Source organism: Ruditapes philippinarum, unplaced genomic scaffold (genome assembly GCF_026571515.1).
Source record: "Ruditapes philippinarum isolate M1 unplaced genomic scaffold, ASM2657151v2 ctg2901_1_1_1_1, whole genome shotgun sequence".
NCBI lineage: Eukaryota > Metazoa > Mollusca > Bivalvia > Venerida > Veneridae > Ruditapes > Ruditapes philippinarum.
This window is the reverse complement of record NW_026854182.1, coordinates 15,844-32,612: the sequence shown is the minus strand read 5'-3', so window position 1 is coordinate 32,612 and position 16,769 is coordinate 15,844. Positions and strand designations below refer to the sequence as shown.

The window sequence follows — 16,769 nt, the reverse complement described above, 5'->3', positions numbered from 1 at the left end:
GCCTAGCGGTGCTCTTTGTTTAATAGAGTTTTATTGCCCTTGACTTACAGAAGTATAAATTTTGCAATTTTCAAACTTGTTCATGCATAGCCCCAAAAGTATTCACTTGTAGGCCTGAAAGTTTACAAGAATGTTGGTCAGCATGTGTACTTATGCTTCCTTGGGGTTTGCTTGTGGATTTATTCAGTATTTGTAAAGTTCTTGCCCTTTACTTTAGTAAAAGATTTTTAGTTTTCAAAAACAAATATTTGACATAGAGGTCATAAGATTGACATAACAGTGGCACGGTGGGTGCACCCGTGTCCTATGGACACATTTCTAAGTTTGTCTTTAATAATTCAAGGAGGCCCTCAGTGCTGTTATTCCTTTTCTTTAATATATTTCTGTAATATTTACACATTGATTTTGCTTTAACAATTGGAATCCCCATGTTATATTTAAATTACAGAAATGCCCCTGATTGAACAGTATCACAAAAACCCTGCTGCAGGTTCCTACAATACCTTTTACAACCAAAAAAGTAAAAAAATGTAGCTTTAATGAGATTTATATTAGGCCCTCAAATTTATGAGGGAATGAAAGAAGAAAAAAGGAGAGAAAAAGGAAGTGGAGGTTAAAACAAATGTCTGAAATGTTCACATATAATGGAGTTCCCCAAAAATCTGTGTATATTCTAGGAGATGCAGGGTCAGGAAAAACTAGTTTTTGTAAAATACCTGGTCAACTGTTGGTGTTTTTGGCACATAGTGAGCAACAAGAAGCTAACAGTGAAAATGAGGACCATGGGGGTGGAAATGAAAAACATGGAGGTGACAATGAAGAACATGAAGGTTATAATGAAGAACATGTAGGTGAAAATGAAGAACATGTTGGTGATAATGAAGAACATGGAGGTGACAATAAAGAACATGAAGGTGATAATGAAGAACATGTTGGTGATAATGAAGAACATGGAGGTTACAATGAAGAACATGTAGGTGATAATAAAGGACATGGAGGTGATAATGAAAATGAAGCTGACTATAAAAATGAGGAGCATTGGGGCAGAAATGAAAAACATGGAGGCGACAATGAAGAACATGGAGGTGAAAATAAAGAACATGACAGTGATAATGAAGAACATGGGGTAGATAATGTAAATGAAGGTGGCAATGAAAATGAAGCTGACAATAAAAATGAGCATGAGGGCGGAAATGAAAAACATGGACGTAATAATGAAGAACATGGAGATGATAATAAGAAACATGAAAATGAAAAAGAAAGTGAAGATAGCAGTGGGAAATATAGAAATGATGGTAAAAATGAAGGTGGCAATGACAAGCATGGAGGTGACACTGAAGAACATGAAAAACATGGAGGTGGCAATCAAAATGAAGGTGGTGATGAGAAACATAAAGAACATGGAAGTGACATTGTAAATGAAGAGGTAAACGAGGAACATGGAGGAGATAATGAAAACGAAAGACACATGGGTGGCATTAAGAAACATGGAAGTGACCGTGATGACATTCAGGGTGAAAGTAATGACGTAGCAAACTCTGAATTATACAGTGATGACTCTGATGGTGACTTGACAGACTCTGAATCCGACAGTGATGACTATGAATATGACAATAAAAGTTATGAACTTAAATTCAATGGTGTAAAAGAGCTGAAAAGATTTGATTTTTTATTTTACATCCCTCTTAGACAGTATCAAAACATTAACACTATTGATGAAATGCTTCAACAACGTTATCAAATGAAAATGTTAAACACACTTCTTGAAGAAGAATCTTCTAGAGTTATCATTTTGCTTGATGGCTTAGATGAATGGTCATCTGAAAATGTCCCAAAACATAGCATCTTTAAGAAGTACACAATAGTAACTACTTCACGGCCATGGAAATTTCATACATTAAGATCAAGTGATGTGGAGATCGAACAGTCACTGAAACTGAATGGGTTTGATTTTAGATGTGAAAGAGAAATGGTATATAGGACAGTCTCACAATTAAATGTTAGAAGACAAGCTAATAAAGAAGATAGAGATTGTAGGAAAAAGCTCAAAGAAGAGTCTCTGAAAAGTTTAAAACAGGTACCAATTATGCTGCAACAACTGATATGTCTATGGTTTGATGGTAAACTTGATAAAACCTCAAGATGTGCCATCTACACTAGTATGTTAGAATTATTCTTCACCTGGAATGACATGAAAACTAAAGGAACAAGTACTCGACTCATGAAGGGTACCCAGAAAGTAAACCTCCCTCAATATTTAGCAGATAAAACCAAATTAAGTTTCAACAGACATTTTATTCATGAATTGTCACAGTTGGCTTTTGAGACACTATTTAATTGTCCTAAGAATAAGTCCTTGTCATTTGACATTTGTATCTTTGATGAACTAGAAATATCAGATGAAATAAGAGAAAATTGCTTGAAACTTGGAATAATTACAGAAGATGAATGCTCGAGTTTGTCTGTATCAGAACCACCAAGCTCATTGTTCTCTTTTATTCACAAATCAATGCAAGAATTTCTTGCTGCTGTGTATATTGATATCAATTTCAATACAAAAATTGGTGCATCAGGTAGTACAGGATATGTTGAATTAGCCAAAAAGTTTATTTATGAGGTTTTTCAGAAATGTTCAACAGTAAATGACATATTAGAGCAGTCAAATGTTGTCATTATGCTATGTGGTCTAGAACCTAGATTAGCAACACATTTTTCAAAATACATATATGATACTGTGTCAGAAGACTCTCATGTACAGGAATACAGGAGAACAATAAGTAATGACTATTATAGGGTTGATAGTTGTATTACTGATATTCAAAAGCTTCTTATTGGGTTAATAGAAGAATCAAATGCAACATGTAGTGTAGGAAGTAATCCTGTGTTTTATATAGGAGATTTGACCATTTATTCATTCAATCAGTATTGTGATATTGTTTTTTCAAGTATTGATCAGCATCAAATCCTTCCTGATTCTGTTCTGTCTATTAATGTAGATCTAGATGACATCAACACAAAAAATGTTAAATTTACAAAATATTTACCAATGTTTCATCATCTTGAAAAAATTGTGATAACATTAGAAAGTTTATCAAGTAGACAGAGTAATGAACAGAGGATTGATGAGATAAACAATTGTGTTTCTGAGACAATAAAAGTAAATACTTTAACATTAAAATCTCTGTCTCTCCAAAATAATGCCCTTTTCACTGACAATTATTACCCACTGGGTAAAACAGTTGTTAGTAACCTACCTAGTATGGTCAATCTTGTAGCAATAAGAATGAGTTGCATAAAAATGAGTCATGATGATACTACTACATTCTGTAATTTTTTTGAGGGAACCAGTCATCTTGAACAAATTTATCTTAGCTATGTTTATTGTGAATGTCATAACCAGCATGATGTAAATTTATCAAAACATCAACAACTTCATTACCTTGATTTGAATTATACTGTTAGAGTGATAGATGTTGATACTACAAACCTTGAAATATTTAAATTTAGTCTGTTGAAAGATAGTAGTTATGAGCAAATATTTGATATTATTAAAAAATCTTACAAATTAAAAGAACTTGTGTTGTATGATGATGAGTCCAGTAAATCTCATTTATATCATGACAACATAACACAAAGGCTAGTCAGTGTATTACCATTGTTACACAATCTCAGTAAGCTTAAGTTACAGTATTGTAGGTTTACTGACAATATAATACAGTTACCTTTAGAGATGAAGAGTTTAAAGGACATTAAGCTTGTTACGGTAATAATGAGTTTGACAACATGGCAGAAGTTTGTTGATAGTCTTCCTAGAATTCCCCATACTGTAGATGTGAGTTTAAATCGATGTTATATAAAAGGAGATGGTGAGGAGTGTAATGATGATATGTTCACATTGATAATACAAGGACTTAAAGGAGGGAAGGGAAATGATGCTATACAGCATGTAAAAAATCAGCATCAGTTATTTCATGTTCATGTTAAAAGTGATGATGTATTATTTTTTAATTTTTCAACAAAAAGGTGATATACATGTAATATACATGTTAAGCATGATGATTACTTTGGTTTGAATTTTCAACAAAAAAGTGATAAAGTATACAAGTAGTTAACTTAGTGTTTAAACTTAATTAGTGCATGCTAAAAGTGATGATAAATGTGGTGTATTTTTTTTCATTTTCTACAAAAAAATATGGTTTGAATTTTTAACATAGTGATATAGGATACTTGCAGTTTAAACTGAATTAATTTATGTTAAAAGGACATGAATTTATTTCTAAAATGATACTTATGACAAGTTAAATATTTACATATTGTTGTACAGTTAAAGAATGAATATTATCACATAAACCGCGACGCAGGAGTGTAATCAAGCCATTTAATAAAACAATATTACACTTGTGTAATAACACTTTGATGTGACGTCATTCGCTCTATATAGAAACATACCATAAAAACGAGTGTTACAGTATGGGCGCATCATTGAAAAATTACTCATTTTAACAGTTTACTGTTCTTAATTTATTTATGTGATAAATAGAATATTATATTCATGTAGATTCAATACTAGATTTATTGAACAATATTATGCTCGCCAAAGGCTCACAATATGATTTTATTCAACTCGTTCAATAAATTTAGTAATAAACTACACTCATTCAATATCCTCTGTTTATACATTATGATAGAATATATATCATGTGAAATATTTTGTTGTTTAATATTGATTTCTTGTCATTTTAACAAAATGTATTTATAATATTGAAATTGAAGAAAGTAATATGCCAATTGTGTTTATAAATATATAAATAAATTGAAAGAAATGCGGTGAAATATTATAGATATATTGATCTTAGTAAGGGTAAAGGTTATTTTTTAAGATCAGGTATAGTTTGTGAAAAAAAAACTGATTTGAAAAAAGTAATGTTCTAATTATAAATACAAAATAGATATGTAAATAAACAAGTGTATAAATAATTAATAAGTTAATTTAATAGAAATATCATAAAACAAATGTTTAATGTACAAGGTCAGAAAAAGAAAAAGAGTAATGTAACATGCAAATACAAGTTATATGATATATAAGACAAGGGGATAGTATAAATAAATACCAGTTTTGGAATATATAGGACAGGAAAATGGTATAAAAATACAAGTTATATGAAATATAGGAAAAGGGAATGGTATAAAAAGTACCAGTTATTTGATATATTGGACTAGGGATTGGTATATAAATGAATACCGGTTATATGATATTAAGGACAAGAGAATGGTATATATAAATACCAATTATATGACAAGGGAGTGGTATATATGAGTATCAGTTATATGATATACAGGACATTTGAATGGTATATATGAATACCAGTTTTATGAAATATAAGATAGGGGAATAGTTTATATAAATTACAGTGATAATATATATAGGACTAGTGAATGTTATATATGAATACCAGTTATATGATATATTGGACAAGGGGATGTAATATGTAAATACTAGTTATATGGATGTAGAAGTGAGCACCGTAAAAATACTAGTTATATGAATGTAGAAGTGAATGTCTGTGAAAATACCAGTTATATGAATGTAAGTGTAGTGAATCTTCTATAAAAATTACAGTTATATGATATATATGACAAGGATATGGTATATATAAATATCTGTGATATATGATATATAGGACAGGGAAACTGTATATTTTATTACCAGTGATATGATGTACATGTATAGAATTATATGACAAATAGGACAGTAATTGGTATATATATTTTTTTTTTTCCATTGAGATGAGAAACATTTACCTGTTTTATTTAAGAGATTCCTTCATTATTTGTTTTATGTTGTAAATATGGAAAAAAAGTTATATTTACTAAAAATCATGCAAGGCAATTGATGTGTACAAGTTTATACTTTTAGTTAATATAACTCAATTTAGTGAAAGGATCTCCACTGAGATCTTTTGACAAGATAGGATGGGAATTGTATTTTTCGAGGTCTCATACTATTTGATAAAAATCTATTTCAATGACTTGTGTGCAAACTTTCAGATCATTTCCTCACTTTTTTTTTTCTAAAATACTAGTAATCATTTAAGCTGGACTATTCAAAGACTAAGGAGAGCTACTTAATTATCCAAGTGTATAAATCGGCATCACACTGGTTGAATTTCTGCTTGCAAGTTAGTATCTAAAACTTCTAAACTTGAAGGAAATGGGCTGAGATGCTTGATTTCTGTGGTCATCTAACATGATAAACACAAGTTCTTTAACTCTGATTTGCCTTTTTGCATATCTATGTGCCCTTTTCACCTTGAATTTCATGGTTAAGCTTGTGCATGTAACTTGGTATCTCCATAACTACAGATGGGGATGGATTGGAACTTTAGGCTCATATTTGAGTGCATAATAGGTCACTGTCCAAGGAACTTTACTAAGACATGGATTTTGACAGAATTATTGCCCTTTGAAAAAGGCGACATATAGTGATTACTTCTGTCGGCGGTAACAGCAACGGTCCATAAGGCTTGTTCACACTATAACTCAGATTGACTTCAAACTTGGTATGCCTGCTTCTTTCAATGGCCAGAACTGCAGTGCATCTTCTTATCTTTTTGAGTAATTGTCCCTTTGTTAATTTTAATACTTAATTTTTGTCCGGGCCATTTCTCCTAAACAATGAAAAATATGGACGTAAAACTTCATAGGATAATAGATCTCATTAAGAAGAAGTGCAGTGCACAAAAACCGGTCTCTGCACTTCTTTATTTTTCAGTTATTGCCCTTTGTAAATTCTCATAAATTATTTTTGTCAAAACCATTTTCTCCTAAACTGTAAAACCTATCAATTTGAAACTTCATAGGATTATATATCTCATTGAGGAGAAGTGCAATGCACAAGAATCAGTACCCTGTACTCCATGGTCTTTGAGTTATTGCCATTTGTTAATTTTCATACTTAATAGGCTTGTCCAGAGCCTTATTTGGTCCTTGGTTAAGTTTGATTGACTCCAAATTTAGTATGCAACTCTTTTTCATTGATCTTAAGTGCAGTGCTTAAGAATCCATCACTTAGTCCTCCATTTGATTTTTTCCACGGTACTGTATGTGTATTTGAAATTACAAAAGCAAATTTTTATTTTAGCAGAAAGGTCCACTTTTTGGGCCTTTGCAAATATTCGCGATATTTTGAATACAATATCCTCTATCAACCCGACAGCCATTCATTATGAACTTAGTTATTATCATAATAAAGAATAAATATTCATTACAGAAGTCTATATTTATTTAAACTGATTACTATATTTGAGTAAAACGATCATACATTTGGGTTGTTTATTGGCTAATTAAACTTGTTGTCACAATTTTGTACCATGTAAACAATGTTACACATATTTGTAACATGAAATGTTTATTGAATGTATCCAGTACAAATATGTACAGTCACATGTTATTAGATGTTTATTGTATACTATAACAATATATAAATGCCTATGTAATTCTTCAATTGGTTACACAAGTTAGATTTAAAGGCCCATTAAGCCTAAAAATGCTATCACTTTTATTTTTGAAAAACATTTTATCATTGGCGATATATCTGAGCCATCTCTTTTTGCATTTCAGCAACTAGTACAGTAATGATGAATAAGTATTTAATATGGAAGTCAAATAACAATTTTGTTTACATTTTGCTACCCTAATCATATTTTCTTGTCAAACTCAATATTTTGTCAGTTGTCAGGTGATAAGAATATCACATGTTCTAAATCTATTATAACAACATTATAAAACACATATTTGCCTATTTTACAAAAGTAAAAATCTATTCATTTCTGAGGCGTTATGTGCCTTAAAATGTTTCATGTATATGTAGAGTAAATTCATTTGCATATAAGTAAACATATATATGAAGATGAAATTAATTGTTTGCTAGGTATATGAATGTTTATGTTTATTTTATGTTATGTATTACAAGCACATGCATCGGACATGTTTGTTTGTGACTTGAAATTTGAATATATAATTCTAGTACAGTTTTATATATGTAATTATATGATAACAGATCTATATTGACTATGTTTATGCTTAAAACAGTTATAGTTTAGATAATTTAATGCTTGAATATGTAATGTCAATTGATTATAATTTCTTAAAATTGAAAATGTTCATTGCCAGCAGTATTCAGTAGATCTATATGTTATTATGTTACCATATAACTTGTCGGAGTGAACTAAACAATCTTGAAACTGTTACAACTATTCTATTCACTTGATATGGAACTTTAATTATTTATTGAAATTAGCTTGCTTCAATAAAGAATTGGATGTTAATAAGTAACTTAAGACTTCAGACATTGATTGATTGATATTTTGTCTTATAAATTGTATTGTCTCCTATTTTTTAAGGTTTAAAAGTTTAAATATCGTCAGAATGGATACAACAGATCCATCAAATGAATTTATCCAACAATAGCTGCATGTATATCAGTATAGGAAAATGTTAACAAAATATAAGCAATATATATAAATTTATATGTCATGGAAGCTTTATTTTATAGAAAGCATTGTTGTTTTGCTGATTTTGTTATTATTATGTAGGATTATACTTAAAAGATAAAATAAAGTTGTTTGATTGGTTTTGATAGCATGAATGTGTGACTTCTCATAATAAAGAGTTGTACAGAATTGATTTGTTTGTTTAATTGGGTTTTACGTCACATCAACACAGTATCGGTCATATCGCGACGTTCCAGCTTTACTGATGGAGGAAGACCTCAGGTGCCCCTCCGTGCATTATTTCAGGCACGAACGGGCATCTGAGTAGAACCACCGACGTTCCGTACGCTAGCTGGATAGCTTCCTCACATGAAAGAATCCAAGTCCTGGGCAGTCGGGATTCGAACCCACACAGGTGAGGGACAAGTGGTTTGAAGTCAACGACCTTAACCATTCGGCCACGGACGCCCCGTATTGATTTGTGTTTTATTTATTTCCCCTCTTACAAAACAAGTTAAGGGTATAAATCTTGTTCAAATTTTACTTCCCGGTATTGTTTATTCAACAAAGACTACGCTATTATATAGTACACAAATAATGCTATGTACAATATAATAATATATAATACAATATAATAACAATTAGACAAGACTTAATAGTGTGCCAAATACTATTATTCAAGGTGTTCGCGTTTTATCCATCGCATATGTCGTCATATATGACGTAATATAAATTAAACCACTGGTTAAAACTGGTAACTCCACGATTTTTTCGAGTTTTCTAAAATTAATTTTATGATCCGGCTGCATTATTAGTAAGCCTGTACAGTTCCATTAAGTTTGCCTGGTCTTTCCGTTCATTATTCGAATCCTTTTAGTTCTAAAACGTGAATGATTGTAAATCAAAAGTATTCTTCATTATAGTTCAACACGTGTCAATTGTATATAATGCAATTCAATTCTTTTATTCATTGAAAACACATGTTCATATGAATATAAACAGCTAACAAAACAACAAAAACTTCATCAAACATAGGATAAAAACAAGTTCAATTACATGACTGACACAATTTCAACACTTATAATGAATAGTGCTATATACAATAGATATACCATTGTAAAATAGAAAGGAAAAAAACAGAATTAGAGAATGACAAGTGACCCCCAAAAAAATCTCATTGAACAACTGACAGAATTTGCTCAGAAATTCACCTAGCACTCAATTGTACATACTGCTTAGAGGACTCTTCATTTACACAATATCGGTTCACAATATTTTACAGTAGCCGTAATTGTTTCAGTCTAAGCAACAGCTCGAGTACTTAAGATACTAGATCTATATCAGGACAAAAAGTTTGGCTGGATTGCTAGACCATACTTTCGCCTATTTCGAACCTACGAATTATTGATGTCGGACTCGTTTCCAAAACTACCGGTATCAAATTTGTCCTTTCCTACGAACAGTGTTCAACGTAAATGGTTTTTTAAAATCATATTCTATATTATGATTTTTTTTACCTCTTTGTAAAATTAATGCATTTTATCGTAAATTAGTTCAAAACAGCATTCTATTAATGTCTTGTTCAGCCGAGTGACTTTGATTTACTAGTTTTGAATCATCTTCTTAAAATATATATTGCCCTGACACGTGACCTACGTAACATCCTTTCTTGGCTTTGCATAATTGAAAACGTACATAAACATATCAGATTGATATTAAAAAAGGAAACTTGTAATAAAATAAATAAATGATATGATATTGTTAATTATTTTTTCATAAAGGAGCATGTACATACATTGTAGAATATAGATCTAATCGATGAAAAGAAGTTTTATGAAATTTCAATAAAAATTATTTATTATTTTACATAAAGTCATTAAAAAACAATAAACATGACACAAATGAAATTCTGATGTTAACGTTATAAGATGTCAATGTCTGTAATGTAACTAGAAAGTATTTAAGGCATTTTAGATTTTAAAAGTATTTTAATAGTATTTTTAATGACAGTGTATTAAAGTTTATTTGCACATGTCAACATAATACCATATGAAAATAGACCATTCTTCTTAAACATGTTAATTGAAAAGCATGAATTGCTTCCAATGCACACGACCGTGTCATAATATTAGTACTTTATGGTCGTAATCATAAGGCTGTTTAATCATGTTAACGTTCCAATAAAGAGTAATTTGGCACCTAAATTGAAAATTTAAGTTATACCATTCACTTGTTTATAGGGTGTAACTAACCCCAACAATGCAACATTAGAATGTTTGAAATATGGTGATATAATGGTATTTAGATACCCGTAATCAGGTAAATAAGACAATGTTTAAATTCAGCACTGTGCTGTTGCTAATGTACAAAACAACAGACACTATCGCCTAGCACCGATGTGATAGTATTGTCACCACCGATTAAAACGATTGACACTGAAAGCAGACGTTAAAAGCCAAGATGGTTAGCTGTTATGTTAATTTGTCTGTGTTACAGAGTTCTGGAACGATTTCATAACTGTCAAAACATAGAATCAAATTTGTTCTCAAGCCCAACTTCTGGTATCTGATGACAAAAGCAAAACATATTGGATGCATGCATAATAAACATATTAAAATTATATTTTAAGAAAATATTTTCAGTGGCTTTTCTTTACAGATAATCATATTGACATTTTGTCTTTTGACATTGGAATAAATAAAAGACTTGCAGTATAATATTACACTGATAATAAACGATGATGATAAAGCATTGAACATCTGCCAATGTATGCTATTCTGAAACAATTTAGCAAGGATACAGACTTGCTAGTGTATCTATTGTTTGTACATGCATTGTCTCCTTAGAGATCTAAAACAAAACATATTTGCCTTCGATATTTGTGTAAAAACATATATTAATGCACTTTATGGTTGCATAATATCCTTCTGCATCGAAACAAAATAAGAACTTGTGTGTCTACAAAGAGTCAATATTTTCGATAATGAATTTGCATTTTATTGGAATATTTGTTTCAGATGAACAACAAAAGGTGTGATTTCATTTGCAAGTAAAGACGGCTTAGATAAGACATTAAGGGCATGTTTCTATGGGTAAAAATGAAGAAATATAATATTAAGCACTGAACAGATCGCTGTTTTGGATCTGTGTAAAATAGTTTCACACTATCTCAATACAATTATACATAAATTATTTAAGAAAGTTAAAAAAAAACCAAAATACAACGAAACTTTATAACTACTCAACGTTTTAGCCAAAACCTATGTACATATCTAAAATATAGTAAATTGTGGCCTTGTGCTTAATACGACTGGCTCTCTAAGCCAGTTTCATTATTGAAAATAGTTTATAATTTCAGTGTGACAGACATGTTGTACTGATAAATAATAGCTAAGGTAACTAGACCTATCACTAAAAGTGATTCATACCACCACTAGCAACCTTGACTGTTTGAAAAATAAGTGGTCTGGAGAAATATTTGAACTCGACATATAATTTATAAAGTTACAACTATGTACAAAGAATTATTTCAATTAATAGCAATCCCAACCAGGGTCTTCTTATAAGCTTGCTTTAAATACCATATCATTTCTAACGCTAGTTATTGTCCGAAAACCATTTTACTATGTTTAGTAACAGTGACCTTGATCCCAGGGGGCCCAAAAGCAATCCTCGCTGTCGTCTTTACATAAGCTTGCTATTTACCAAGTTTGCTTACAATATCTCATTCTAAACTCTAGCTAGTTATTGTCCATAAGCCAGTTTTTTTTCTATTTTTAGTGACAGTGACCTTAAAACCTTGACCCTAGGAGATCCATATTGAGGTTGCTATGTACTAAGTTTTATTACAATACCTCATTTTCAAACTATAGTTATCGTCCGGAGACCAAAAAGGAGACCGACAAACGGACGGACCGACCAACCGATCTACCGAGAAGCTATATACCCCAACCCCCTAAACTTCGTTTGTTGGGGTGTAATAAAAACGATTTGTATGTTGCATTCCGCTGTAAAATAATTAAATATTCAATTCTTGTGAAAACTTTTTAATTGTAAATCATTATATTTGTCCAAATGGTTAAGAAAATTAACTGAAACGATTGCATGTTTTAATATTATTTATTATTATACCAGAATTTTAAAACGCCCTTTTTATTCATACGCTCATCAAAGGCGCTGAATTCTGATACACTTCTGCAAAATGATTTAATCCATCCCAATGAAAATAATTTAAAAAGAAACAGTAATCATTAAAATGAATGATTTGCAAGTTCCGCTTATTACTTACGCTCACTGTTATATTGTCTTGGTAATATCTTGGTCTGAATTCGGAAACGACGTTTAGATTCCTTAATTAAGATACCGATAGAAAAACCATTACGCCGCGCACTTGTTTTCTGTGTTAAAACTTTCTCTTTTACCATTTCCGGTAATTTCAATATTTCTTATAGAATTAATTGTTTTGCCTAATGTATAAATAAAATTAATAATATCTAATTATGTAATTATTTGAACCTTTTATTTTGGCTAAATCATTTCTTAAAGAAAACAGCAAATAATTTGAGAAAAAGCTAAGACGTCGTTTTATTTTTCACTGAATAATGTAAAGTCGATTAACTTTTCATTGTTTATTTCTGTCATCATTGTAAAATAGGATTTAAAAAATGAAAAAAGCTGCCATTCCATTATGCCATTTCATAAAAAATGTTTACTGCTTCATTAAGTCGTTCATTTGATGATCACTGTAAGAATTGCATGACCTATTATTTATGTCACTCAAGGTATTCCTAGAAACACTTAAAAGCCAGATTTGTTAAGTGTACAGAAAACATGTCGTAAATGCTTTTATGGAAATTACTTAATACGTCTCATGGATCGTCATTTAAAATACTACCTTCATTAATGATTACTTATTTGTATTTTATAGTTATGTCGTAATGATCATTTTACATAATTTACATGATATTGCTTGATATATGAATTCAATCAATGCTGCTATATATGAAATAACAAACCGCAGTACAATGCTATTGTGTATTTACTTTTCCTTAGTTCAAATATTCATTTATATGATAAGGAATTTATATTTGTATTACCGTGATATTGATTAGATATGTGTCTGTTATTTATAGAGAATTATACAAGTTTCAATAAGTTATAATCATAAGATAGTTTCAATAACATCTTATTGTTGTGTTTATTAAGCTCAAGAGATATTTATTTATGCTTACTAGTAATATTGTCTGGACAAACTTTTGGCAATAGAGTTTTGTAAATGTTTTAGCAAAGTGTCCTAATATCATCCTAAAATTTGATCAATATTGATATTATCAATAACATCACAGAAACCATTATACAGCGGCTACACTTTTATTATTACCATTATCGTCGTTTCATTGTTACTTTTCTTGTTACTATTTTTTGTTCATATTATAACATGCATATAAAAAAATGTCATTATATAGGATTGTGTATAATCAATAAACATTTATTTTGCTCCAAAAACAACAACAACTGTATGTCGTTTTACATTTTTGGCCAACATTTTTTGCACTAACAGTTATAAACGAATAATTTTTCAGAATTTAAGTGGACTGATAAATAAATTTAGAATAATTAAGTTGGAACAAAGCTTAACAGTCCTCACTATATGCACTGATACATACATGTATATATATTTATCTTATATTGCCGGGCGCTTCGCTCCGTGAGTATATCTGTCCCTTGTTTATATTTGTGTTCATAGAAGTAGAAACACTTCCGCATTTGTCGTCATTTGATCACTTTCCCAAGAACATTTCCACATACTTGATATTATTTTCCAAGAATCTTCAGTAAATCTTTTCAGTCCGGAAATATGTCTCTTGTCAAAACAAACAGAAATAGATATCCTTATCAGTCTGTCTGACAATACTTTATTTTTATGTATATCCTCGTAAAAAAGATAATGGATAGTAAATAAATGTTCACAAGACAACATCCTGATTGTGCTTTATCCTTTCTTTCACAGAAACTCTATAAGATTTTTTAAAACATTTCTTTATATTATAAAGAATAAATTGTCCACCATTTATTTCCTCGATTCATCATATAGTTTTGTTTATTCACTAGGAAGGGAGGGTCCAACACCTTTAGTGACTATGGCAGCAAAAAAAGAAAAAAAAGAAAATCAAGCAATTTTGCAACCTTTATTATGGCTTTTTTTTTTTTTTTTTTTTTTCTTTTTTTTTTTTTTTTTTTTTTTTTTTTTTTTTCGTTTTTTTTTTTTGTTTTTTTTTTTTTTTTTTTTTTTTTTTTTTTTTTTTTTTTTTTTTTTTTTTTCGTCAAGTACCTTTTCGTTGTAATAGTAAAAAGATTAACATCCTTTCAATGGAAGTTATTGCAGGGTAGATATACAAGAGTAAAAAAAGAATCAGCAGACAGTTAAAGAATGCAACAAAGGATTGTTCAACGAATTTAGTAAATGGAACTTGAAACGTTTAATATACAGATCTACATCAATATTCAGATGTAGTATATAGTAATTGAACTTTGTCCAAAAATCATGTTCGCGATGTAGAGTATAAATAATGATGATGAATATTCTGGACAGTGTCAATTTCACAGATCATAACAATATAAATGAATTTGTATTGTAAGTTTATGACTGATAAATATCATAATTCGCTCACAGAGTAAAAGAAAAATGGATCAAGGGTTGCATTTGTATATTAAATATTATGATGCTGTGATATTACGAACATTTTTTACCATTTGCAATTAATGTCGAAAATTTATCTAAGTCGGTAAACATGAAGTGGATGAGCGACAGACCTGAAATCGAATCGTACGGTACGGGACCACATGTCAGTGCTGTTTGCCAAATATCAAGAGGCTGTGATAAGTAGTTGCTGAGAAAACTGTTACAAAAATATTTTCCCCGCCCGACTACCGAACGCACCAGCCGACATTCACCTGTGTAACCCGGCCAAAATAAACCTCTCAAGTTCACTTACAACTTGTACGGTAAAAAGGTTGAGTAATTATTGCTCTTGATTCAATTTTGTTACAGATTTAGATTTGATAATTACATTATTTGTTCGGAGTAATAACATTTTTACTGTTACCCATACACCTATGTGTTATTTATTTCATTACCCCGAACAAAAACTGTAATGATCTGAAATACAATCCAATTTGATAATATTTAACCTTATTGCTAATAAACCTGAATCACAAGTCAATCTTTTTTTCTTGCGATGCTCACTGTTATATTATTCCACTCCCGGTATTCCTAGAAACACTTAAAAGCTAGAATGTTAAAGTACACAGCTAACATATCAAGTCGTAATGGCTTTTACTGAATTCTTAAAACATCGTATTGATTTTCAATATAAAAGCTGTGGTTTTTTAATGGTTATGTTTTGAATCAATGGCAGGCAATCCCAAATCAAACAATATTACACCAGTATCAAACTTAACTTATCTAAAAGTAGATCTTGCTCACTTTTCTTATTTATCAATGAACTTTGAAAAATACTTTATGTTTAAGGAGTATCTACTTTATAGTACTGACTTTAAATTAAATGTCATACATGATCTGTTCTCCATTAATTTTCAATAGTTTCAATAAGGTTTCACGTTAAGAAATGAACTAATCAGAGATGCTTAGAAATTTATGTTTTTTGTGACTGCTTTGCAACGATACACACTCTTTACTGTAAGAGTTTATATTAACCGCAATATTGAACAGTGACCAGTGTATAATCCTAAACTTAAATAGTAAACTTCACATTAAAGTTAAATTACAGAACAGTACATTGATGTATATCTTTTAATCATTTTCTTAAAGAGGTTACAACACGAATTATCAATAAATATAAAATTTGACAAAAACAAAATATGAAGATACAACTATTTTAAAGTATGTATCATAAATGTTAAATATTTTAACGAAGTCTTGAAAACTAAAAAAAATCATTTATATAGTGAAAAGTGCGCTTTTCAATCTGGAAAATGTTAAACAGATATAATGTTTTGTTAAAGGTTTTGTCTAGAATCTACTTGCGCATGTATTATAAAAATATTGGCAAAACATTGGCAAAGAAACAGGATATTCAAACGACTTACGAGAAAAGGCTATTAAATGATACAAGACATTTAAATCATATTCCAGTAACTAATAAGGTGTTCGAATAGTAACCAAAACAAAAAGACCTAATTTTAACATTGGTCTGTTTACGACAAAGATAAAAGTGAGGGCTGAACGTTCTTAAAAATTGTAAATGGTAATAAGAG

At 30.1% G+C, this 16,769-nt stretch overlaps 1 protein-coding gene across 1 annotated transcript; it reads left to right on the top strand.

Annotated features, from left to right (window-relative positions):
* The first annotated feature begins 606 nt into the window (after positions 1 to 606).
* On the top strand, positions 607 to 8,681 carry LOC132739287 (uncharacterized). The gene is made up of 2 exons (XM_060726963.1): positions 607 to 830; positions 915 to 8,681. The coding sequence occupies exons 1-2, from the start codon at positions 623 to 625 to the stop codon at positions 4,025 to 4,027; spliced, it is 3,321 nt and encodes a 1,106-aa protein (XP_060582946.1). The 5' UTR covers positions 607 to 622; the 3' UTR covers positions 4,028 to 8,681.
* The last annotated feature ends 8,088 nt before the right edge of the window (positions 8,682 to 16,769 follow it).

Excerpts from the sequence above, each read along its gene's own strand:
- LOC132739287 (XM_060726963.1), top strand. The coding sequence starts at position 623 with ATGTCTGAAATGTTCACATATAATGGAGTTCCCCAAAAATCTGTGTAT. Across the intron at positions 831-914 it reads TGACAATGAAGAACATGAAG|GTGATAATGAAGAACATGTT; the intron begins GTTATAATGAAG and ends AAGAACATGAAG.